Below are 26760 nucleotides of genomic sequence, written 5' to 3' on the forward strand. Positions count from 1 at the left end.
CCCATGGGATCCTTAAAACAATCCTTAACAACTGAGGTTAAAACACAATGAAGTAAGCAGTCTTTAAAAACCGAGTTTTCGGTTATGACGCTCCACGGCAAACTGTTTTACACGCTACATACAGCAATTCACATCCGCGACAAACATGCGTCTTCTTAGATGCTCCTTGGATGTTCACAGAAAGTCTACGTGAGTCACAGGTGCATCTGGACTGTGCAAAGACGACAACGACTCAAGTGACGAGTTGGAGGTGGGCACATGAGCGATGGCGGTCCGCCAGTTTTCCGTCACGGGCGATTGTGTGTTGGTTCGTTCCGTGCATTGTTACAATGTTGCTTTTCTTGCTGATTTATTACATTACCGATTTTTCAAATGTTAATTTTCTCCCTGTGCTTAAAAATCATTAAAAAACCGGCCTGATTATACTGCGTATGGTACGCCGCGGGTTGGCTAGTATTTTTTATTTTTCATTCTTTCTTTCATATTCTCTTTTTCAGGTCGCCCAATTATTTTTCTCTCTTCAAATTTAAATTTTCAATAATATGTTGCATTAAAGAATGAAAATTTAAACACATATCTTATTGGAAAAAGTGCTTAAGGTATTGTGAAATATCCACTCATAGTACTCCTGATTCTAATGTGGAAAAAGCAGATCAGACATCGAGGGCAAAGAATGACGGCTGGCACCAATTCATTTCCAGTATGTTGCAACAGACAATGGCCAGAGGAAACTTTTACAAGAAATTCTACGGTTGTTAAATCAATAAATGTACGCAAAATCAATCATGAACAGAAAATGAAGACCTTCTCTCTCAATCCTCGTCAACTTTCAAAGAAACGCCAGCATTATTCAAGAACACAGAACACTCATAATTGTGCATGTCGTTTATTCAGTAAGCACTTTATTTAAGTATTAGGCACTCAATCCCATCCATCTGAGTATTAAGATGGCATATTAAAGCTTCTTTGAATGGGGTGGTCCAATGTGAGAAAAAGCAGCAGGAGCCCAGAGAGGTAAATCTCATCAAAATCACAGTAAAAGGAAAACAAGCCAACAAACCCACAATGCAGTGCTGTATTTCTCGGTGTTCTTTGACTACAGATTTTAAAGCTGTGCTCAACTTCCCAGTCTTTATGTCAACAAATTGTATGCATAGGTTTCTTCACAATAAAAAAGTCCCTTTATTATTTTAGCTAGAAATTATAATAAACAAAATACTAAAAAAAACTAAAAAGAAACTGAATGTTACACTATCTCAGCATTTGGTTTACTTCAATGTCTTGAGTGTGCATAAAAAAAAGCTCATAAAATACAAGTATAAAATTTGGAAAGGGTGTGTGTACTACAAACACAAGGCCTTACAGTACACTAGAAATCAAACTGTCGCTGTGTGTGTAGCGTTTCTTGACTGGGCATCTGCGTCTTTGCTAAAGCTGTTGTGTTCCAGCTGAAAACACACACTGCATCTGCCAACACCATAAAGTATAAGAGCTTCAAGTCGTAGATGAAGCAGAGTGCAAGTCTAATACACTCATACAACTGACACTTTGTGTTTCAACAAAACGTTTTAAACTAACAAAACTCAGAGGTAGAGAAACCGTTCTGAATGGAAAGCAAACAACCTGTAGATAAAATCTGACAAACTTCCCATTCATTACATACGTACTATAAGGAAAGAAAAACATGCAGGTTTGATGTAGGGTGAATTACAAGCTAACATCTCACAAAATAATATTTCTGTATCCTGGTAGTGTTTGGCTTTCAAAAATTAAGGCACTTTAAAATTAATGAACCAAATAGAAGGCACTTTTTAAGTGAGTATAGTTTTAGCACGTTCAGTTTCAATACCTGAGAACCGATAAGCAACAGAACTAACCAGTTAGCCCAAAAAATAAAACAAAGATGTACAGTAGAAAATACACATAAATCCTTATTTATGTGTCTCTTAGCAATTTTCACTTAGAATATTAAGCATGTAACGTTTTTCTAAATCAAGTAGGCTGCACGTGGCTGCATGTCAAGTAGGTTTCTTGGTCCGTCTCTTGAGTAAAGCGGGTCCTTCTGAAATCATCCTATTTCTGCTGTCTCACACAACCAGTGAAATGAACATCAGTAGTACACGTTAGACTTCTGCCACAGAATCACTCTGTTGCCTTTAACCAGAGAAGCCCCTCAATCAGTTACTTTTATTTGCCTCTGTGGCGTGAGATATTTTCTTGCATTTGCTGGTACCTTTTCTTACCTCACATCTCTGCGTCCCACAGTGTCTATCCAGCTTTCCCTAACTAAAATGCCACATTTAATAAAGACCTGAAATGTGCAGAGAATTTAACTGGTAGCCTTGAAAGAGCAAAATCAGCCGCATCACTAATGTTGTTTAGTCTTCAGCATCTCTTCAGCTTCCTTCTCATCAAGAACCACTGAGCCATTAATAACTCGGTCTTTCAGGTACATTTCTAGGCCCTACAGAAAGAAAAAGGAATCAGTTAGAACTACTACTGTAAATTATTACAACCTTTCATACTTGAGTAAAGTCATGATACTTGTGTTACAACAAATTACTGCATCACTTGTGCTGTTGATATTAATAACTTGATTATTTCTCTTATTAATGAAATGATTTCAGATCATTGTCTACTTTCTTTTTGCTTCTACCATTAACTAATACTGTGCATTTAAAAAATCTGGACAATGCGCCACCAATAATATCTCTGAAATATTTAGAGCCACAAAGGAAGGTTCATGTGAAATGGGAATTTGTATTCAACAAAGTAACGTTAAAATATGCAGCAAAAATGTTATTATATATATATATATATATATATATATATATACTGCTCAAAAGAATTAAAGGAACACTTTTAATCAGAGTATAGCATAAAGTCAATGAAACTTATGGGATATTAATCTGGTCAGTTAAGTAGCAGAGGGGTTGTTAATCAGTTTCAGCTGCTGTGGTGTTAATTAAATTAACAACAGATGCACTAGAGGGCAACAATGAGATGACCCCAAAACAGGAATGGTTTAACAGGTGGAGGCCACTGACATTTTTCCCTCCTCATCTTTTCTGTTTCTTCACTAGTTTTGCATTTGGCTACAGTCAGTGTCACTACTGGTAGCATGAGGCGATACCTGGACCCTACAGAGGTTGCACAGGTAGTCCAACTTCTCCAGGATGGCACATCAATACGTGTCATTGCCAGAAGGTTTGCTGTGTCTCCCTGCACAGTCTCAAGGGCATGGAGGAGATTCTAGGAGACAAGCAGTTACTCTAGGAGAGCTGGAGAGGGCCATAGAAGGTCCATAACCCATCAGCAGGACCAGTATCTGCTCCTTTGGGCAAGGAGGAACAGGATGAGCACTGCCAGAGCCCTACAAAATGACCTCCAGCAGGCCACTGGTGTGAATGTCTCTGACCAAACAACCAGAAAGACTTCATGAGGGTGACCCAAGGGCCCCATGTCCTCTAATGGGCCCTGAGCTCACTGCCCAGCAGCATGCAGCTCGATTGGCATTCGCCATAGAATACCAGAATTGGCAGATGCACCACTGGTGCCCTGTGCTTTTACAGATGAGAGCAGGTTCACCCTGAGCACGTGACAGAAGTGAAAGGGTCTGGAGAAGCCATGGAGAACATTATGCTGCCTGTAACATCATTCAGCATGAGCAGTTTGGTGGTGGGTTAATGATTGTCTGGGGAGGCATATCCATGGAGGGTCACACAGACCGCTACAGGCTTGACAAAGGCACCTTGGCTGCCATTAGGTATCAGGATGAAATCCTTGGACCCATTGTCAGACCCTATGCTGGTACAGTGGCTCCTGGTGCACGACAATTCCTGGCCTCATGTGGTGAGAGTATGCAGGCAGTTCCTGGAGGATGAAGGAATTGATACCATTGACTGGCCACCACACTTTCCTGACCTAAATCCAATAGAACACCTCTGGGACATTATGTTTTGGTCCATCCAATGCCACCAGGTTGCACCTCAGACTGTCCAGGAGCTCAGTTATGCCCTGGTCCAGATCTGGGAGGAGATCCCCACAACACCATCTGTCATCTCATTAGAAGCATGCACCGATGTTGTCAGGCATGTATACAAGAACACAGGGACCATACAAAGTGCTGCGTACAATTTTGAGTTGCTGCAATTAAATTTTGGCAAAATGGACTCGCCTGCCACATCATTTTTTCACTCTGATTTTTGGGGCGTCTTTGAATTCAGGGCTCTGTAGGTTGATCATTTTCATTTCCATCAAACGATGTGGCATCCTTTCGTTCCTAACACATTACCCAGTCTATATCAGTATAGATATCCAGGAGGATTTCTTTTTCCCATTGAGATCTGATGTGTTTTGAAAGTGTTCCTTTAATTTTTTTCAGCAGATATATATATACACACACACACACACACATATTATATATATATTTTTGGATTCCCTCTTCCTTATCACTCACCTTGCTACAATATATGTGTGTGTATACACATATACATACATAACTATCTATATCTGTCCAAGTCAACTTATCCATGTCACAAGTTAATATTTCTATTCCAAATTACTATTCTGTCCTTCAAAGCTTGTGTGTATCCATATGCTGCAATGACTGTTTTGTCATTTATTTATTCTGGCTGTCATTTTCCTAAGGTACTCAGATGAAGTTTTACCCCACCCTTCCTGCAGCACTACCAATAGATGTGATTAGCTTGTATGGTACTTTTCACTGCCCTTACAATCAAGTTGTTCCCATACCAGCTCAATGTGCCTCAGATTAAGCAATCCATCGACAGTAGTTTAGTGGACTGCTTCTAACCAAATAGTTTCTGCATAAAGTATAGGTGTGGTTTGAATTGTTGTCCTCCTGCATGAAAGTGGCATTGATCAAGTTTTGTCCACAGGAGAGAGCATGCCATTGTGAAACAGAGTGATAACCTTGCTGATTAGTATTCCTTGTGCTCGGTCTTAGTCTCCCACCTTGTCAACACCAAAACAGCCCCATGCCATAACATTTCTTCCAATATGCTAGACAGATGGTGTCATGCACTCTTTCAGCATCCTTTCATTTACTCTTTATCATACATGATTCTCTTTGTAACGTAGATTCATCCCTTCATAAGACTCTCTTCCAATCATCCATCATAAAACCCTAGCATTGCACATTTATGAAAACACAATTAATTATCCTTTAGTAATGCCAGTGTATTCACTAACTCCAGCAACTGAAAGAATTCTACTGTGTGTCATTTTTCACACTTCATGAAATATCATATTGGTCTCCAGGTGCTCCAACAAAAAAAGCAGCACATCAGCATACATACTGAAGACTTAGGTGCTACAATTAGGTGTTATTAGTAGACTATAGGAATAACTGCTTGAAATGGGACTTCTATGTAATGACTGAATTATAAAAGTTATTTCAAACAGTGATAGTAATTTGAAAAATGATTACTGTGATTCTTCAAGTTTTTGATAAATTTAATGATATCTTGGTGAATCAAAGTACCAACTTAATCAACAACTATTATTATTACTGCATTATTAATAATAATAGTAATAATATCATCTCATTTCTGAAAAAAAACTTAGGCCATAGCTAAAAGGTAAATGTTGATGGGCTTGATGATGACAGATTATCTACAAGGTGGACTTCAGATTAAGCACCTTCTCTCAAAGCGAAAGGCAGATACAGTTAAAAGGATTTACTAAAATGTGCTGAAATCAGAAGCACATTTCAATGCTAAAAAAAGCACAGATGAAGGTGCTAGTTTACTACAGGCGACTATTTTACCTAAGAAGTGGAAAGAGAAAGTAGGTGAATGGATATATGGTGAATATTATAGAAAGGTCACATACTGTAGTGATTTAGAATTCCTCACCTCACCCCAGTAGGATACCAAAGGGGAAATTTCAATCACACCAGAAGGATTTTCATGAGCTTTTAAACTAAATTGAATGAAAAAAAAAAAAACAATCAGTTAATACAATTTTATTAAAAGGCAGGAAGAAATAAGTGACCAGCAATTTGATGCCAGGCCATCACAATCACATCATGAATCCGTCATTAAATTATTTCCTTTTTATCCTAAGTTAGTTTCACCATTCCTCCTTTGATTTTAAAAAAAAAATCACACACTCTACCACCAGCAATTATCAAGGATTGCATATCAAACTACCGATTTATATTAGGAGGAATTCATTTTTTTATGATAAATCACTATTTTGTTTTTGAAGTTTTACTTTTCATGCTTGCTTCTTGCACATTATTCTTCATATCACTTCCCATGCATCACTTTTTCATCACTTATTCACTACTACTCTTCTCTCACTTTTATTTCACCGTTTTCCATTTTTTTTTTAAAGTGAGGGGTACCATCAAAGATCAATAATCGATCTTTTAAAATATCAGTCAAGTGCAGCTGTTACCTAAAGGAATGTTTGTGTGATATATGACATGAGGATGCTGGCTATAGCAGTTTCAAATTTTATTAACATATTAACAATTCAATTAACTTAAAGTGCTTTGCAATAAAAATGTAGATTCATCGTGCCCCTAAGAACACTGTACAGACTGTGCTCTAGTGTACAGTACTCTGTTAAATAACCAAATAAAACAAAAATAAGAGAGATACATTAAAACATGATCATTTTGATATTATAGCCGTAATCTTTTGGTTAAATAGTAAATTTTGTACTCAAGAACATCAATGTAAATGAATCAGCAATTTATGCAGTGGTAATACCAGACCTTCACATGCAGAGCTGTCAGAATCTGAATTTTGTACCTTAAGCACAGACTGCGACTTCCTTTGAAAAGGATCTGGACAAAATAACGGCAATCAAATCACCAAACTAACTTGATGTATTGAATGTTGTCTTTTTTTTTTTTTTTTTAATTTATATAATTCTAAGCTACATTTTCTGGAGAGATGCTTATACAATCTTCTTCTGCGGATATAGTCATCCTCTGAGTTCATAATGTAAACTGTCCTGATTTTTTACCTTTAATTATGTTGATAACACATCATTTATCTAATGTTCTTAAAAAGGAAACACACTCAAAACAACTTGTTTGTGGAATATCAAAAAAATGTGGGTTTTTGGTTTTAATAACATATTTATGTCTTATGTCCATATTTATGTTTTTCTAGACATAAAACAAAATCTTACATATTTATGGATATAATCACATTTTTCAGAATACTAACATATTTCCCTATTATGTTTGAAAGCTCTGGTCTGAAAAACTACTGCACTTCTAATGGTGTTACTGTAAGTGTGATTCATAAGAATAAATTATACTGAATTGAAAGTTTTCATAAAGATTGTTAAGCATTTTCGGATCTAGTGCTACATCAGTGTTGTTTAATGCGGTGATTTTTCACCCCATCTTAACAAGAGTGAGTCTTTTAAAACTACATTCATAACCACAGCTAAAAGTGACTCTGTTCTGATTTTTTCCTCATATCTGATTTTTTGTAACTGCTGAACATAATTTGCAAGTAAATATTCTGAATGTGCCCCACATGTGAAAATTAATAAAAACTATTTTGTCGGACTGATGTGACCTAACAGATGCAGGTTGCTGCCGTACCTTACAACGTTTCAGCGCATGACATCTGTGAATTTGTTAGCTCATAATGGCAAGGGATAGAAACTGTAATCAAAGATTTGAGTGACGTTATCACTGAAAAATTTATATATTGAAACCTGTGGACATAAAAGGAGGCATTTTTGAGAATGTGATGTGGAGGGTTCGAGTGCAAAACAGTCATTTCAAAACCAGCATAAATCCTTCCTGAAAAGTTTTGATTCCATGCCATTTTGCGAATGACATATGCTGTATGAGTGAAAAAATTGGAACTGAGCTTAGTGTGAATGAGTTGTCCTCCCCAAAAAAAAGTCAAATACCAGGCTGTTAGTGTTGTGCTGTATTTGGGCTTCAGGCTTTCGTGGTTTAACAATTATGCAGTTGCTATCCACAACATTTTAATGTTCATAAAAACAGAAATTTATGACAAGAAAAAGGACAACCATACCTTAATGCATATTGAAATCTCTAAATACTAACAGATTAGGACAAAAATATGTGACTGAAGTTTCGGAGAATAAGAAAAAATTATTTTTTTTTAAATTTCTAAACCACTCCACTCCCTAAAAGGGGAAAAAATCATAAAAAAAATAATGCTGAACATTTAAAAGGATGTGCAACAAATTGAATGATTTTTTTTTTTTATTTTAGTACACATGTACTTTGTGAGCATGCCCATGTCAATCAAAAACAGAAAGCTCTGCCGTCTACTTGTGACTTTATGCTGTAGGAAGTAAATAAATCAGAGTAAATAATATTTGATCTGGCTTTTATATAAGTAACATGTAAATGTTTTATTATGTAAAGACCATCACAAAACATAATCACAAACGGGACTTTGCACAATACATTGGCAAGCTCTGTAAGCCCTGCTTTTTTTCTTTGAAGGACAATTGTGGGGCAGACTGACTGGCAGGATGATGCCCGACCTCTTGCTGCATCCAAACGGTGCCATCTTTCTCCTTTACGCCTGGAGCAGCTGTGTTGTTCTTATATGTGTGCGGACATTTCTTGCGGGGAGGACTTCTGTTCTTTCTCCAATGTAGAACCCTCATCCTCATCTGAGTTCACCTCTGTTCTAGCACGTCTTTATTTGAAAACTAACAGTGTCAGATAGGCTGGAGTTTGAACGAGACTGACAGAATAAAACTGAATTAAAAAAACCTCCAAAAAACTAACTTTTACAAGTACCATAAATTGACACCAGCTGTTACAGACTCAAATCAAATGTATGTTTTTATCCTATAATAGTAAGAATAAGAGCAGTTCACTACTCAAAACAGAGGCATCTAGGTTTGAACCGCGACCGTCTTGATTACGAGTCAGACGTTCTTACCTCTGCACCACCAAAGCAGTCGTATTAGGGACGTGTCAATGTCTCACCCTAATGCAAGTTCTTTTTCTGCAGTTATATTCTTGAATAAAAACGCACTTGTTTTTTTTATACTTGTACCTTTTGTGAAAGAGTTTATTTGATATTTGGCTTCACACATTATACATTTCATGTCTACAATTTGTCAATTATTACTAAAACATGAAAAACATTTCTGTTTTAACAATGTGTTTACATAGATTGTTGTAGACATGGAGCACACATGAAATATATGTATTCCAAATGACGATATATTATTTACCCTCTACAACTCCAACTTCATTCCAAGATAAACACTGAGCACTGAGAACCCTCTTTGGGAATTGAACTGTGTTGGTGGGCGGGGGATGTGCTGATTGACACATTTACAACACAAAAGATGCTGACAGAGAGGTGCGAACGGATTTAAGGTGGGCCGGGATTATGAGTTTTTTCATAGGCTTTGGTAATTCTAGTGTTAAAGTATAATGTCTTATACTTTAATAACATTATACTGTACAAAGTTATTGTCTTTTATACCTGTATTTTTATCACTCTTTAATTTAATATTGTTCTTTATCAGTATGCTGCTGCTGGAGTATGTGAATTTCCCCTTGGAATTAATAAAGTATCTATCTATCCATCTATCTAATGTTGATAAACTACAGCCTTATCCTTAAGAGCATAACATATTTCACTATAAGAAAATAAAAAAGAACAATAAATGACTTCACTAATATTATAGAATAGTTGTACAGCATTTTCTAAAGATTTTCTAGTAAATGTTTCACCCATATATACAACCACCATTTATGCATGTCCTCACCTCAGGTTTTCTGTTAAATTGTGATTTTCACTTTCTGTAAATCGAGCACCCCCTTTCAGGGCCCATCGGTAGTGTTGACAGAGGAGGGCACACCGAGCAGTTGTCGGGTTGTCCTGAGCTGCGGTATCAGCATTCTTCAAAGGAGAAAACTCTTCTTCTCGGAGTACCTCAAAAGCAACAAAGTTTCTGACAAGAACATAGAAATATTTCTATTTTTTTGAGCAAAGCTAAGGTTTTGATCATTTAAAATTAACATACTTACTTGGAAAACTGAAAAACATCAAAAACAAACTTCTCCATTTTAATTCCATTTGGCTTGAGTGGCTTCACTAGGTTTCCATCCTCATCAACATATGGTACCTTTTTAATTGCAATGTGCTGCTTTAGCTTGTCTTTGAATTTTCTAGGGACAAAAGTAGTTTTATATTAACAACAGATTTAAAACATTAAAGTATTCAGGTCCTCCTAGTATTCTGGTTTAAAGACAAGTAATAACTTTTTGCATCCTAATATGATTAAATTATTTATAGTTTAAGAAAAAAATGTTAACACAGTTAAAGTCTATAAATCTACAAGGAAGAGAAAGGAGCAGAGACAATACTGTCAGTGTTTATGAATACTGAACATGAATTAAATAAAGAAGTGGAAAAAAGAGCACCAGCTGCTAACACCATTTCTTAAGATGAAATTCATTGTAAGTCTTAAGCTGAATGACATGTAGAAGAGAGAAGTTAAGTGTAGGAGAGACATTTTAGTAAGCATGTAATTGTTCCAAACATTACTCAGACAAGTTCAATTTAGCAATAATAAGTGCTCCCTACAAAAAAATAAAAAACAACTCCTCATTTAAAATATGAACCAACAATACATCATTTGGTTTCATTTAGCAATGAAGTTCTATTTTTTGCACCAATATCTCCTTCATTAGCATAAAAATGGATGTTATAATCTGCAAACTATACAGGGTTATTTAAATATTTATGAATAAATATTGTAGTCATATAAATGGTATACACTGTCATGTAAATTTCTGACCTACTTTATCCAGAGCAGGGTTGCCCTGGGCAGTAGGATACCACTGTGCCACTCTAAAAGACATTTATTTAATAATGTAATCCTTGTTTAATTAAAACTAGTCATTTTTTTATGAAATAGGGATGCTGTATATCTTATAAATTATATCAATTTTTAGTGAAATACATGCAATAGAAAGATAAATCAGTTAATAGTAATTATGTTAAGTAAGCATATCTTAAAAACAAATGGAGGAACATACTTTAACAGCTATAATGGCAACCAAATGTCTCCCCAATTACTAATCAGTTTCGCATGTTTTCTTTGAAGATCTGTTTTGTGCAGACTTCCTCGTGAAAGTGCTTTAGAAGCACAATGTGTTTTTGCTGTCCTATACAAATAGTCCACGGTCTTACCATAATATTTGTACTTGGTTGACATCTGCACTTTTGTGACTAAAGGATATGCTGATAGCACTACTAATATTCGAGCACCTCATATGTGGCTAGATTTTGAAAACAGTAACTGAGAATCTAGGTTACTCACTCAGAAACAGATTTTAGAAAATGCAGGGTGAAGAAATGGTTGCAGATATTCCCAGCACTGTACACCAGAGATCCAAAGGCATCCTGTTTCTCTGCAGTCTCTAATGTGATCTCACTGTACTCTACAACCTGATAGACTCCATCAACCCGACACACAACCCCCACTGGCTCTGTAGGGTACGCTTTTTCTACCACCTGACATCAAAACAAAGGTAAATCAAAAACATTTTTAAAAAATGTTCAAAAAGGATAAAGTAAACCAACACTAAAAAGTGCTGGATTCATAGAAAAAAATATTATTATTAATACAGCAACAATAAGCATGAATAGCAGTAGCAGTAATGTTTTTTAAAATATTAACATTGCAAAGGTTCTGGTGGGAGCACTAAAAAGTAAAATCTAGGAGTTACAATATAAGCACAGGAGGTCAGCCTTTTATAAACAAGAACAGTTTCCATCCTAACGAAATGCCCTCATAAGATGCAACAGAACATCTTCATTTGTTAAAAAGAAATTAATACATTTGAATCACACAACAGAATGTAACATGGCACCTAAGCTCACAACACACCCAAGCTTGTTAGAACACACAGCATGAGGATACTCATATTCTAAAAATGAAATGAGAAAATTCACAATGTAAACAGAAAAAAGAATGGCGTTTTTATTTTAAGTCTAAAATGTGTGTTGTAAAATAAATAAATCAGCAACATGCAACCTTTAATACCTTTGCTCCACAATCTGCTCCCTTCTCAACACAGAATCCAATAAAGACAGGATCTGCCATCTTAACCAGGATGTTGTCCACACAGTAAACATGAATATATTGAATGCCACGTCTTTCCATATCTTCAAGAATCTGATTGTCATCTAGAGCTTGATAAAGGCCACCATTCCCATCTAAAAAAAAATTATTTATTTTCCTTTTTATTTTTGAATGACCATAAATAATTATTTCAAGTACATCACATAACCATATACAATTTACACATTACTGTCATTTAATATAATTTCTAATTAATGCAAGATTTTTACAATGGTAAGAGAGCAATGATAACAGATGAAAAACAATGAACCACTCTTCAGTAGGTGACTAGACAGCTTAGATTTTAACAGTTGCATGGACATATTAAAAAAAAAACAAAAAAAACACATATGACAAAGGCATGTGCACCAAAGAAAGGTAATATTCATAAATAAAAACCATTTGTCAAACTACATAACACTTCCTTAAAAATAAACTATGCAACTGTAAAGCACTGATGCATAGGATGGGTTGGAAAAAAATATATTTTGGAGAAGTCCTATTAAATTGTGTAAAAATCAGGCAGTATAGCAAATATACAGTATACTAATCACACACATCACATACCATTGAGTGTGTTTACATACACATCCTGTTTATAGCCAGGGTAAAATGAATAACCTGGATAAGACAGAAACCCGTTTTCTTAAAAATAGGCATTTATACACACAAGTGATTTTCTTGAAATCTCCTTTGGCAAAACGCTCCAACATAATTAAACTGCACAACAAGGAGATAAGTAGAAAACAAGCATGAGCCTGTGACAACTGTCTGGTGTTTTATAAATATGTTTAGTCCTTCATGTGCTCTGAAGTAATTAACATCCATTCTATTTTCGCATCGTCGACCTAAGCCACCAATGATTTGCAGTATGAACTCTGGCTGCTGCTGCATCATCCAATCACATTGTGTCAACATATCTGTAGCAAATAGCTGAATTAAAACTAAGCTGATACTTTATTAATAATGTTTCTGTTATCGGGTTGCACGCAGCACACTCTTCTGCTTGGCTGTGTGACTGAGCTCTGCAAAGAAGAGACACACTGATACGTGTACATCTTGCTTTACATCAAGTGCCACTATGATAATAACAATGCAGAGAGTTTTACTTCTGTAAACAAGTACTAAGTTAGGTTACTTGTTACTTTAAAAAGCAATCAGACAATGTAACGCATAAGACTTTTTACATGTTACCTTACCGTACTATACATCCATCCATCCATTATCCAACCCGCTATATCCTAACTACAGGGTGCAAGGCAGGAAACAAACCCCGGGCATGGGTGCCAGTCCACTGCAGGGCACACACACAAACACACCAAGCACACACACTAGGGATAATTTAGTATCGCCAATGCACCTAACCTGCATGTCTTTGGACTGTGGGAGGAAACCCACGCAGACATGGGGAGAACATGCAAACTCCACGCAAGGAGGACCCGGGAAGTGAGCCCTGGTCTCCGAACTACGAGGTAGCAGTGCTACCCACTGTGCCACCGTGCTGCCCTCCTTACCCTACTAGTTGTTTCAAAATATTTTCTTACCTGGTGCCATGGCGATTTTACTTTTGGCTTCTAGAATCACTTTCCCATCAAAAGAGACAGCAGGTATCATTCTTTGCTCAAACATGATCACATTTGACTTGTCCAGGCCAAAGTAACCATTTTCTTCAAAAAACTTCTCTGTTGGTGATAGTGTGAATTCACTTGTCATGATATACCTATAACCATTATAAGGATAATACATTATTATTATCATTATTTTTATTATTAATAATAATAATAATAATATAATATTATTTTATATTTGTATACAAGTTTGGGATATATTACAACTGTTTACACATTTTGTTTTGTTGAAATATAGACAGGTTCAGTGACTTACTTGGGTTCACAAAATGAATCATAGGATTGAACTGAAACAATAACCTTATGGTTTAAAATTCAATACCTTAACCATTATATCATAATGCCTGCAGGAACCTATACTCAGCTTAAATAAATACTCAAATGCATCTAAACAGTGTTAACATGTAAAGGTATCATTTGCTGTCATTAATGTTTTTAAGTGGAAAAATAAGTACTGTATGGAAAAAGTACAGTAAACTCAACTGAAAACATACAGAATGAAGAGATGTGGCATGGGGATAAACTATTTGTGTTGTAGATTAAAAAGCTAAATCAAGTTCTGATTAAACTAAGAGCAACATTACAAGATAATGAAGATAAAAAACAGTGTAAAAATACCTGGCTCATGTGCAATTAATTGGGATTAGGAACACTTAGAAATGTTAAAAAAATTCCTGCATGCTTCATTTATACAAAACCAAAATGTTCCTTACAGAAATGTCATATCTATTTTAAAAGAGGCTCCACTTGTGACTATACATCTCTTTACATTATTAGACACATTCATGTGATTTTTTTTTTTAAACCTAAACACTATCTAAAGTAATCAGAGGTTTGAAAACAGAAAGCAACCCAAAAACGGTATCATTAATAATTGCTAAAGAACAGGTTTCTTCTAAAAATATAGATTATGTAGTTTGTCATCTCTTTAAAATGGCTCTGAAAGATCCACCATGTATGTACAAATCCTCTAAAATGCTTCAGTTTCTTACCATGGCACAGTACACTTCACTCCACGTTTTTTTGCAGCAAGCATTTCCACTTTACGTATCCGCTCAGCCTGAATTTGGTACAAAGTTTTTCCACTGGGAAGGCCGACATTGTACATGCCCTTGGGGTATGATACTCCTAGGCGAGTACCTTGACCACCGGCAAGCAGCAGCACAGCCACTTTGTTCTCCGATATCTGTAACAAGCCTGGAATTTACATGAAAAAATACATTAAGCTAACAAACACTGGACTCTGAAAAGAATTTAATGAAGTTCATTTAATGTGTTTTTGACTTTACAGTCAAATAAATGGGGTTAGATAGTTAAACACATATGACATCAGAAGACATAAACATGGTATACAGTACATCTTATATTAACATTTATCCTTTAAATTGAATTGAATTTTTTTCTCTTAAAATTGAGTCTGCCAAGGCCTTAACTTGACTCTATTAAATTAATTTTTGTTTCACACTCTAGACTTCCCTCTTTATTGTAGTTAAGTATTTTATAGTTGTCACTGTAACTATCTATGCCTGCCTTGTGAAACTGTGTTAGACATGGTTAACTTCATTTTGTAATGTTAATTTCTGTATTATCCTTTTAACCTCTCATTGTTGCACTTTCTGTAAGCTTAGTATTTTATTCTATTTCAGTATACTTTTTACATGAGCAGAAACACAATATTATGCCATTTGTACATGTTTACAAAATGTATGCCTACTGCAAAGCATGCTACTAAAATGAAGACTAATGAATAAATTATTCCTAACCTTTTGTTATCACATAAGGATTAAATAAAAACAAGTTTTAACAACATGTAATCTACTAACTGAAGCCTGGGTAACACAAATGTCTAATGACCATTTTATAGGAGTGAGGTTTCTGTTGCTAGAAAGAAGCATTTGATTTAGTTAGAAAGTAAGTGCTTTGGAACCTCCCTATAAGAATAATTAATATACTGTATATGTTGTGTGTTTTGTAGGTACACTATAGCTTGTGATAGACAAATTCATCCATCCATCATCCAACCCACTGAATGCGAGCAAAGGGTCACGGGGGTCTGCTGGAGCGAATCCCTGCCAACACAGGACACAAGGCAGGAACAAATCCCGGGCAGGGTGCCAACCCACCGCAGGACACCCACACACCAAGCACACACCAGGGCCAATTTAGAATCGCCAATGAACCTAACCTGCATGTCTTTGGACTGTGGGAGGAAACCCACGCAGACACAGGGAGAACATGCAAACTCCATGCAGGGAGGACCCGGGAAGCAAACCCAGGCCTCTTAACTGTGAGGCAGCAGCGCTACCACTGTGCCACCGTGCCGCCCTGAAAGACAAATCTTTATAAGCATTTTATATCATGACAATGACACTGAAAACAAAAGGAACTTTCCCACCACAGGAACTTTTTTTTCAGGAATCACTTTTGTAGCCTTCCCACCACAGGTACTCAGGTCATTTATAGTTCCTGGTACTTTTCCTTTAATCAGGAATGATTGTGGGAGGGGGTGTGGGCGACGAATTGTGCAGATAGGCTGAGCACAAGCTTCTGTGCCATTTTTCAAATCAGTTAGTAGTTCGGACTTAGGAGAGTTATCAGTAAAAATGCAGTGACGCACCTTGCAATATGTCACTCTTTACACCCACCTTCCCAGTGTACCATGCCATACACTGCATTGAAGTAATAATCTCCGCCATGAAGTTGCAATTGCAACTGCAATCACTCCCTGTAAGTCCCCTGTGAACTCTCAAACGTGCCTCACTTCGCACCACATCACTCTTCTTTGCATGTTGCTTATTTTGCACCTCCTGTTGTGCAATGGAGACACAACACACAAAAGTGGACAGGGACCACAAGTGGCCCAGGGTCTACTTCATACAGGAACTATTTTTTTCCTGAAACCAAAGTTCCTGCAGTGGTAAAAAGCCTAATGACAAAGGAACTCTAAAACATCTGTCACACTAGCACTTCCTCCCAGTTTGCAATACAATTTTCTGTTATCTAGATACTCACCTTTGCAGATACTTAGTTTCTAGGTTCATTTTTAAAAACAGAATTAATAATAAGAACATGTATCATGAAGAATGGAAAAACCTAAGTTGGGAGAATGTTTTTGTAAAATTTATTCTATAGAAGAAAACTGGCACAGGATTTTAAAGATACACCAAATTCTCTCAACAGATATTCAAAATGTCTTTACTTTTTTGATGTAAGATGATTTGAAATGTTTGTAGTTAAAACAACTAAGTAACAACAAAAAAGTTAGGAGTTTTTGTTAATTTTATTTGTTTCTGAAACAAAGCTAATTCTCAAAGGTAAGAAATGTTTAAGGAAAAAAATGTTACCTCAATTAACTAGTCTGTGGTTTGTGGAGAACTTCTTTAGAAATGCAGGTATGAACAAAATATAGAAAAAAATAACAGGAAAAAATAAATCTCAGTATAAGTGTTGGCGCTGGCAGACATTACATAGAAAAGACTGATTATTGGTATTGATCAAGAACTTGCATATCAGTGCATTCCTGATGTCTGAACTCTGAGGTAAAATAAAAGCTTCAATGCTGGACACTGCAACCCTATTACCATTATTTTAGGAAGATACCACAATAAGTATCCATACTGTGATTCTGGCTCACCAATTGACATCCTCTCTAGAATCTTTAAATTGCTGACAGGGTCTCCAGCTAGTTTGCAGTGGTGACAGGTGTGCCCCCATTTGAGCTTCATTCCCTATGATAGTGTTGCATGAAAGGTTCCAGATATTGCAGCTCTTACTGTAATTACTTTGCTTAAGACCACATATAAACAATTGACAAATTAATAGAAAATGTCAATTATGTTAATCCCGTAGCTTTCGTTTAAGACCTGGGCTGTTTCTTGTATCTACCACTGATTAAGTCTGTAATTTTATTCATAGTGGAATGGGGATTGTTTATCACATTTTCTTATCTGCTGTACTCTTATCTATAGTCTTATCTGTCAACCTGTTAACATTTAACAAGTGAAAGAGCTATGGACAACATATCTAAATAAGCCCTTAATGTTACTATTTTACCCTTATTCTTAGCAGGTCTCTAGTACTAGGGTGTTGCACTGTGTTAGCCATTATGAATGTAGTGAAAAGTCAAGCAGAATGACACCTTTTATTGGCTAAATAAAAAGATTACAATATGCAAGTTTTCAAGGCAACTCAGGCCCCTTCTTCAGGCGAGAAGTAATGCAGAAACTGGAGTTCCCTGTGTTTATATATTATTAGATTTGGCATCATGTTTTGAAACTTCTCCGGTATGTCTAATCTCGAAAATTATTTAGATCATCTATCCCTCGCCCAAACACTAACGTTAAAGTTAGTAAAAGGGTGCCTTTATGTTAAGATAGTGATTTTCTGCAGAATATTTTGAAAATTAGATGGGACCCCACTCATGCCTAATGTTAAGGTTTCATTCGAATCCCTTATCTTTCTTGTCCCAGTCTGTATATAAACACAGGGAACTCCAGTTTCTGTATTACATCTCGCCTGAAGAAGGGGTCTGAGTTGCCTTGAAGGCTTGCATATTGTAATCTTTTTAGTTAGCCAATAAAAGGTGTCACTTTGCTTGACTTAGCAGGTCTCCAAAGTAAACAGACTCTGTCATCTTAGAACTGTGAAGGTAAGGAAATTAAATCAGCATCTTTGTGATAAGAGCTGTCTCAAAAGGCTGAATGAGCAGGGGTTAGGCTGGGCCTTTTCAGTGGGATATTGAAGAGCAGTTACAGTTTAGCACAAGTTAAGCAAATATGACATCTCCAGATAATGTGCAAGAATTACTGCTGCACAGTACTTAAATATGTAGTTTCACATCTAAGGCATATTTTAAACCAGGCCAGCTCATGTTAATGGCTCCCCATAGTATTTCTAATAATAGAAATATAAGTACAGCTACTAGTATCTCTAAATAAGCATGAGATTAGTTTGAAGAAAAAAAATCCTTTCAGAAATAAAATTATAGGAGCACTTGAAGCATGAAGGGCAAGTTACAGTTTAATTGGGTAATGTGATTGCAACTTCATCTAGGACAAATGCCACCACATCAGGCCTACCCACATCTACACATCTGCTCTGGATTATGAGCATTTATGCTTAATCGCATCTAAATTTACAGTATAAATACGAGCACTCTGCGAACGAATGTAAATCATTTAACTTGCCAATGCTCTAGTCGTAAACATCACTTCTATAAATGTAATCCACTTTGGTTCAAAATAACTTTGAAACAAAAAATTTCACTCTGCTCTTCATACTTGATAATACTCCTCCTCTTACTGCTCCCAAAAATGATTAAAATATACCACATTTACTCTTCTCATTTGAATGAGCATGTTAAATACTTTATTTACAAGAAGCAACTAAACCCTGTGAATGGTTTCCATTCCCTTGTAGACTTGTGGTACAAGAATATAGACAGACAGACAGATAGACAGATAGATAGATACTTTATTAATCTCAAGGGGAAATTCACATTCCACAGATTGCACAGATTCTCCATGGGTGTTGACACAGAAGTAGTTTCTGGTTTACTAATTCAACTAAGACGAACTGTAAAACAGGACAGATTTAGTTCTCTTAGGTAATTGGCTTCATTTCACACCACCAAACTCTCCTTGATATCCAATTTAGTATTAACACCTTAATATAATGAGACAACATAAGTCTTTTGTATTTATTATTATTATTTTTTTAACAGTGTTGCAGTCTTTGAAAAAACTTGAATTCTGGTATGATAAATACTTTAGTTTATAGCATCACTAGCAAAATACCTGTGCTTCGCAGCGGAGAAGTAGTGTGTTAAAGAAGTAATGAAAAAGAAAAGGAAACATTTTAAAAATAATTTAAAATGATTGTCAATGTAATTGTTTTGTGACTGTTATGAGTGTTGCTGTCATCAAGGATTTGATTATCATTATTTCTTTCAATCAGGTTCATATATGGAGGACGTGTTGTGTTCAATTTATATTTCGTGTTTGTCAACCGTTGTAAAGATAACAGGTTTCATTCGTCGAAGTGTTCACTACCCAAATTGGTACTTGTTAATCTAAGATGTTTAACAGGCATTCTTGGTATTAAGTTGTGGATTTGCCTGCAAATATTTAGCGGCAGTGTGTCTATGAACTTAATTTAAACTTAAGCTTTACACCTTGCTTTCCTATTGATATGTGTACAAAGGCTTGTTCAGATTCAGAGGGTTGTTCCTTTCCTACTGCATCAATAAACAGCTCGTCTTCCTCTTTATCTCAGACATCACACACTGCATGCACGGCTTTACCTTTCCCAGTCCTGCAAACTTTAGCGAAGTGGTTCAATTTATCACATTTTTTACACTGTCTTCCTTTAGCTGGACATTGACTTTTTCCACCGCGTGCTTTGTTTCCGCAGTAGCTGCACTTATGAATATGCTTGTATGCGTCATTCACTTCATATTCTTTTGCTGCCTTCTCAATTGTGTAATATGTTTTTTGTTCAGCGCTCTATGGAGCTCTTGCTTATTGTCCGCGTGCATGTTCACAGTCAGTTCACGTGAGCCGCTCGGAGTACATGCATCTGCTGTGCTTGTGCTATCTCGTGCGATTTTGCGATGTCCATGGCTTTATTTAATGTTAGCTCAGACCCGGCCAAGCACTATTCTATCCTTGACCATCTCATCTTTATTTGCATAAGCACAGTCCTTCACCAGCAATTTCAACTCCATTACAAAATGATCAAAAGTCTCATTTATACCCTGCGTCTTCTCATTAAACTTGTATCTCGTGAATATCATATTTGTGTTAGGCATGACAAACGCCTCAAAACGGTCATAATAAGTTTTCAGTACCTTGGTTTCCTCCTGGGTGAGAGCCCATGTGTTAAAAATGTCTCTTCCTTTTTCCCCAGTCCATAGGAGCAGGTAGCTGCATTTCTCATTCCCGTCTTTGCCTTTTAGCTGGCCAGAAAACATCAGCTCCACGTGCTGTCGGAACTATTTCCATTCTCCCGGCAGGTTAAGAGAATCCCAGTCAATTCATAGCGAAGGAACTCCAACAAAATCCATGACTGTCCTCTATTCTGACACCATGTCTTGTTTTCACAAATTGTGAAAAATTAAATGATGGCGAGACTTTCTTTTAAAGTATGCAGGGGAACTTTATTCATTACAGCTCTTACATTCACGGCATCTGTGCTCCAAATTAACTTCCATAATAGTAACTTTGAGGTCCCTTTTTCTGATGCCGTCCTGATGACATAGGTGCCTAAACCATGCCTGATAATAATACATTTCAATGACATATAAATATTACAGTGATCACCTCGATAGACATCTCACCACCCAAATCGCTACTCGTGAATCTAAGATGTTTAACAGGCATTCCCGGTATTAACTTTTTGATTTGCCTGTGAATATTTAGCGGCAGTGTGTCTATTGGATTGCTGCTGACGGACGGCCTTATATGGGCAGGCACTCAATTACGTGGGAGGCGTGGGTGGGGGATACAATATAGGCAGGCAGCCAACTCCGTGGGAGGTGTGGTGATGGGGGACGCAACTCCGCCTCACACGGCGACCGAGCTGCAGGCAATGGCCGTATATACGTACGTAAGTAGGATTCAGTTATGACCGTTACGCATAGAATTTTGAAATGAAGCCTGCCAAATTTCAGCCTTCTACCTACACGGGAAGTTGGAGAATTAGTAGTGAGTGAGTGAGTGAGTGAGTGAGTGAGTCAGTCAGTCAGTCAGTCAGTGAGGGCTTTGCCTTTTATCAGTATAGATTATCTGCACATGGTGCTTTGAACAAGAGATATTTCTGTTCAATAATAAAATATTGGTAAATTACATTGGAAAACAATTTAAATGTTCAAATCTATAATACAACTTCATAATCTGCTATTTTTTTTCTTAGCACAAAAAAATGAAGTTAATTTTCTCAGGCTTTATTCAACACCTTTCATAGCATGTACAGTACAATACACTTTTACATATCAACTATTAAACAAATATATTCAAAAATTGATTATTAATTAAGACATCATAACATTTTCAAACCCACTTAATCCAATTTAAAATTGCAGGGGGCTGAAGTAGGACCCACTCATGCACACACCTACATTCACACAGGGCTAATTTGGAATCACCAGTTAGCCTAACCTGCATGTCTTTGTGAATGTGGAAGGAAAACCAGAGTACCCAAAAGACCACTTACACATGAACATAAATCATGTTCATACTGAATTTTAAAAGTTATAGAAAACTGAATATAAAGTCAGGTTTACCCAACTCTAACTACTGAATCCAGGGAAATTCTGTAAACTGCTTTGCTTATTATTCAGCACACAACAGTAATATTAATCATTTCTATGAATAATAATAGAATAATAGAATTTACCCTGTTAATTATATTTAAAATCACTATCCTTTGTATCTGGCTTGTCAAAAAAAAATATATATATAAAAAAGAAATGCAGCTCACTATGAAACATTTTATTCTCTCTGTACTCATTATGTGTCCTGTTCTCCCGGATGGTCATTTCCATATCTGGTTTGCCCAGCAGGCTGCCTCTTTCCTGACAGCTACTCTTGACATTCCTTTAAGCCCACTGGGCATCTTCATCTTCTTTGCTTTTCACTTTTCTATTTAATATCCTACATATCTTCAGGTCTGCTTTAAATCCAGCACCTTACTTTGTCCAGTGGCTCAAACATAAAGTGCATGAATCATATTAGTCATATGTGATGTCACTTCCTTACTGATTATTCTTAAATCACTAAACACTTTAAATTCTCAACCCATTTTTGAGGAACAGAGGCTTCCACTTCCCTGCTTTCCACTCTTACATGTACTGTAGCCCCCTTTGGGTAACTCTTATATACTGTATGTATGTATGTATGTATATATATATATATATATATATATATATATATATATATATATATATATATATATATATATATATATATATATATATATATATATATATATTCACTCTTTCATGCTTATATCCAACACCATTCTTTTTCGTGTTGTTCACCTTTACATTCTCATACCTTTCATCCTGCCACTTTCCTACTTATCATTCTTGAATGTAATACCTTTAGCTTCCCCTGTAGTACACCTATTTATCCCAATGCTTAAATTTAAATCACATACAATTCTGTTTATCTTACCAACCATATTTACAGTACATATTAGTGTCATGTGTGCTTTCATGGCCCAGAATTCACTTTTACACCTGCAAAAAATGTTTGGCGGGGACCATGTATGAAAAGTGTTGTAATTTCTACATGGTATGACCAAAATGTATACAGCTATCCTTAAATTATAATCTGTAACATGCACTTTATTATATCTGAATTCTTTGATTTACAATTTTAAACTGTGCAGCTGAGGGGTAAATCAAGGAAAAATGTGTCCCAAAAATTATTCTGGACACTTAATATAATATCAGTCAAAGGTTTGGACATACCCGATTATGTGTATGTTTTGCAAAATCTTTAAAACATTTTTTTTATATAATGCTTAAATTTAAATACTTGAAAACTGTTGGTAACACAAATATAAATAAAACAAATATTTAAATGTAAAAAATATTTTGAACCCCACCAAAAATAAGTGCTGAAAAAGCATTCCAGGTGGCTATCTCAACACAGAGTCTGCAATGAGTATGCAATGCTGCCAGCAAGGATACTTGAAGAATCTAGATTATATTATATATTAGATTAGATTTTTTATTTATAAAAGCACATTTAAAACAACAGATGTTGCACCAAAGTGATGTACAAAGAAGAATTAAAACAAACACAATGCAAACAGTCATGCAGAAGCAGATTAATAAAAGAACCAATTATAACATCCACCACAATCCCATTATACACAGTGAAAGGCGAAAGAAAACAAGTAGGTCTAAAGCCGACTTTAAAAACCTCGATAGAAGATGAAGACATGATGTGAAAAGGCAAGTCATTCCAAAGCCTAGAAGCAATAACTGATAAAGCTCTGTCTCCCCTAGACTTCAGCCCAGCTCTTGGACTACAAGGAGTAGTTGTCCAGATGACCACAATGCTCTTGGTGCCACATAGAGGTGAAGTAGGTCACAGATGTATTTTGGAGTGAGACCATGCAAGGCTTTAAAAACAATCAACAAGATTTTAAAATCAATGTGACACCTCACTGGTAGCCAATGGAGAGAGGCTAAAATGGGGGAGATATGATCCTTTTTTCTAGACCCAATTAAAAATCCAGCTGCAGCGTTTGGAACCAGCTGAAGAAGCGACAGAGCAGATTTTGGCAGTCCTACATATAAGGAATTACAGTAATCTAGCCGAGATGTAATAAAGACATGAATGACTCTTTCAAATTCCTTCTGTGAAAGAAAGGATTTTAGTTTATAAATTTGCCTCAGTTGGATGAAACTGGACTTTACTACCGTGGAGATTTGTTTTTCAAAACTTAGTGACAACTCGAAGATGATACCTAGATTTCTGACATCATTACGAATAATTGCTGCCAAGGAGGCTGAGTGCTGATTTCAACTGCAGATGTGGTAGGTCCAAAAATAATGACCTCTGTTTTAGTTTCGTTTAATTGTAAGAGATTTTGTGCCATCTAAAATATCTAATATCCTCAAAGCATTTCAACAACTTTTTTTTTTTTTTTTTTTTACAGATGATGTCAGGTCTAACTTTGAGGTACAGCTGCATATCATCAGCATAACGATGATACACAACATCGTGTTTGTAAAGACAAACTAAAATAATCTACAGCTCTGTCACGTATGTGCTGTTTCATTTGTTTGATGAATTGCATTATTTTAAAATGCAGAAAGTAGTATAAATAAAGAAAAACCTTTCATGAGGTGGTATGTCGAAGCTTTTGAGTGGTACTGCATACACCAGGCTGAAACTACTATGCTTGCAATTTATCTTCCGTGCTCCTCGCTTTTAAACCCTGTTATCTTACTTAGTCTGCTAATTACACTCGGAGAAGCTAAAGTACTCTTCCTGATAGCTTTCACTTCTTAACTGGTCACTCCGAACTACACTCGACCCATTTTAATAAGCATCACGTTTAACTGTTCTCTATGCGGCATTTGCATTAACTAATTTACCGGCGTCTCTCTGAAGAACTCTTACTCATCAGGGCCACCACTTTCTCGATGGACACTCTGGAATCCTGACCTTTCCACACAAACCCCCCTTATCTTTCCTTTCATTCACTTTTCAATCTGATAAATCCTGGGAGTTTTCCTGTAGGTTTATAAAGGTAATGTTTTAACCTAACGTGATGGCTCACTCCACTAAACGCAGCAGCGCTTTTTCTACTTGTAAACCATCCCATTTTCCATGTAATCACCCCGGCGCCATGTACCTTGCTCCTGCCAACTTTGCAGCGTCTCCGTGTCATTTTTCTTCACACTTCCCAAGAACTCCGGAGCAACAGGCTCCATACGCTCGTCCAGCCGTTGCACTGAGTCGGGATTTCCGAGGGTCGCCTTCGCCTCAGCCGCTGCATCTCGACAGTGCTTAGCAAGCCAGTCCGGGTCTAGGGTGGCAACCTCGGCAAGTAAAGACGAGCGTTCTTGTGGAGCGAGTTCGGACCAGAAGCGCAAAACGTGAGGCTGACCGGCAGCATGCAGCCTGGATCGGGCTTCCTCCACAGACAGCATCGCTTCTCATTAACAGCAGCTGACTGAAATGAACTTAGACACAGAGAGAGTGGAGAAGAGGAAGCGAAAGTAACGGAAAGACAGCGCGCGGTCGGCTCTCAGCTGACACAAACAGAGGCCTCGTGACCGCCGCTGCCAGCCAGGACGCGGCTCCGGGTCGCGTGACTGAGCGCAGGCGCGCGAGTGGACGGGCGGGAACAAGTTGGCTTCAAACGGAGTGGCTGCGCGAAGGAAGTTAAAAAGGTGAATTTAAAATATTAACAAATTGGTGTTCCATAAAAAGATAATACGCGGGTAAATTATGCTTAATAATGTGTGCGTTTAAAGGAATTAGCGGATGACGAATTTACTTAACAACAGTTGTGCTTTTTTTCCTCCATAACGCGTCGCCGGAGGCACTGCAGTATCGGTATGTTTCAAATGTGATCAATAATGAAGTCTCTTATCAAAATTCGTAAAAAAGTAAATACATTTGTTAGAAAGCAACGGTTTTATTATCAACAGTAACTGTCAAAAATGTAAAGAATCTGTTAATTTCTTTATTTGGACCAGCAGCACAATTAAAAGTATGCAATTGAACGACGAGTCCCAGAAGCATGTCACCCCGCACAGGTCAGGCATAGAGACCGATGTCCCGTAAACATAACGTGTTTCTTTTCGTTGTGAAAGCTTGTTGCATCCGACGAATTTAGGGATTGGTGACTGTGCAGAGGAGATATGCTGAGTATATTGGGAGAAGGATGCTAAGGATAGAGCTGCCAGGCAAGAGGAGAAGAGGAAGGCCTAAGAGAAAGTTTAGGGATGTGTTGAGAGAGGACATGCAGGTGATGGGTGTAACAGAACAAGATGCAGAGGACAGAAAGATATGGAAGAAGAAGATCCTAACGGGAGCAGCTGAAAGATGAAGAAAAAGTCCGTATCTGTACCTGAGCCTACTGATTTCACGTCATCCAATTGATTGTCAACATCTCGATCACTGTCATTATCATCAAAATATTCACCTGGCAATAAATATAGTTGTTTCAAAACATCAGCAGCTTGTATGCTTTTTCTGCGATGGCATAACTCCGGACGGTCTATTTATAATACCGTTGCGTCTATCTATGGCTATCCACTAGATGGCAGCACTATATTAGATAACTGATACATGACAGGGGTCGTACGGTTCGCTTCCCGGGTCCTCCCTGCATGGAGTTTGCATGTTCTCCCCGTGTCTGCGTGGGTTTCCTCAAAACAGTCCAAACACAGGTTAGGTGCATTGCTGATCCTAAATTGTCCTTAGTGTGTGCTTGGTGGATGTGTGTGTGTATGTGTGTGCTGTGGTGGGCT

At 36.9% G+C, this 26760-nt stretch overlaps 1 protein-coding gene across 1 annotated transcript; it reads right to left on the bottom strand.

Annotated features, from left to right (window-relative positions):
• Positions 1-870: 870 nt before the first annotated feature.
• uap1l1 (UDP-N-acetylglucosamine pyrophosphorylase 1, like 1) lies at positions 871-25581 on the bottom strand. The gene is made up of 9 exons (XM_039764344.1): positions 25134-25581; positions 14753-14957; positions 13677-13852; positions 12055-12227; positions 11329-11522; positions 10031-10171; positions 9769-9954; positions 5880-5946; positions 871-2464 (listed from the first exon to the last, which is right to left on the bottom strand). The coding sequence occupies exons 1-9, from the start codon at positions 25429-25431 to the stop codon at positions 2369-2371; spliced, it is 1536 nt and encodes a 511-aa protein (XP_039620278.1). The 5' UTR covers positions 25432-25581; the 3' UTR covers positions 871-2368.
• Between the last annotated feature and the right edge of the window lie 1179 nt (positions 25582-26760).

This window comes from Polypterus senegalus, chromosome 9 (genome assembly GCF_016835505.1).
Source record: "Polypterus senegalus isolate Bchr_013 chromosome 9, ASM1683550v1, whole genome shotgun sequence".
NCBI lineage: Eukaryota > Metazoa > Chordata > Cladistia > Polypteriformes > Polypteridae > Polypterus > Polypterus senegalus.

Coding starts and splice junctions, on each gene's coding strand:
- uap1l1 (XM_039764344.1), bottom strand. CDS start 25,431: ATGCTGTCTGTGGAGGAAGCCCGATCCAGGCTGCATGCTGCCGGTCAG. Junction 9,955..10,030: donor GATGTTTTTCAGTTTTCCAA/GTAAGTATGTTA, acceptor TGTTCTTGTCAG/AAACTTTGTTGCTTTTGAGG. Junction 2,465..5,879: donor TGGTATCCTACTGGGGTGAG/GTGAGGAATTCT, acceptor TTCTTTCTGTAG/GGCCTAGAAATGTACCTGAA.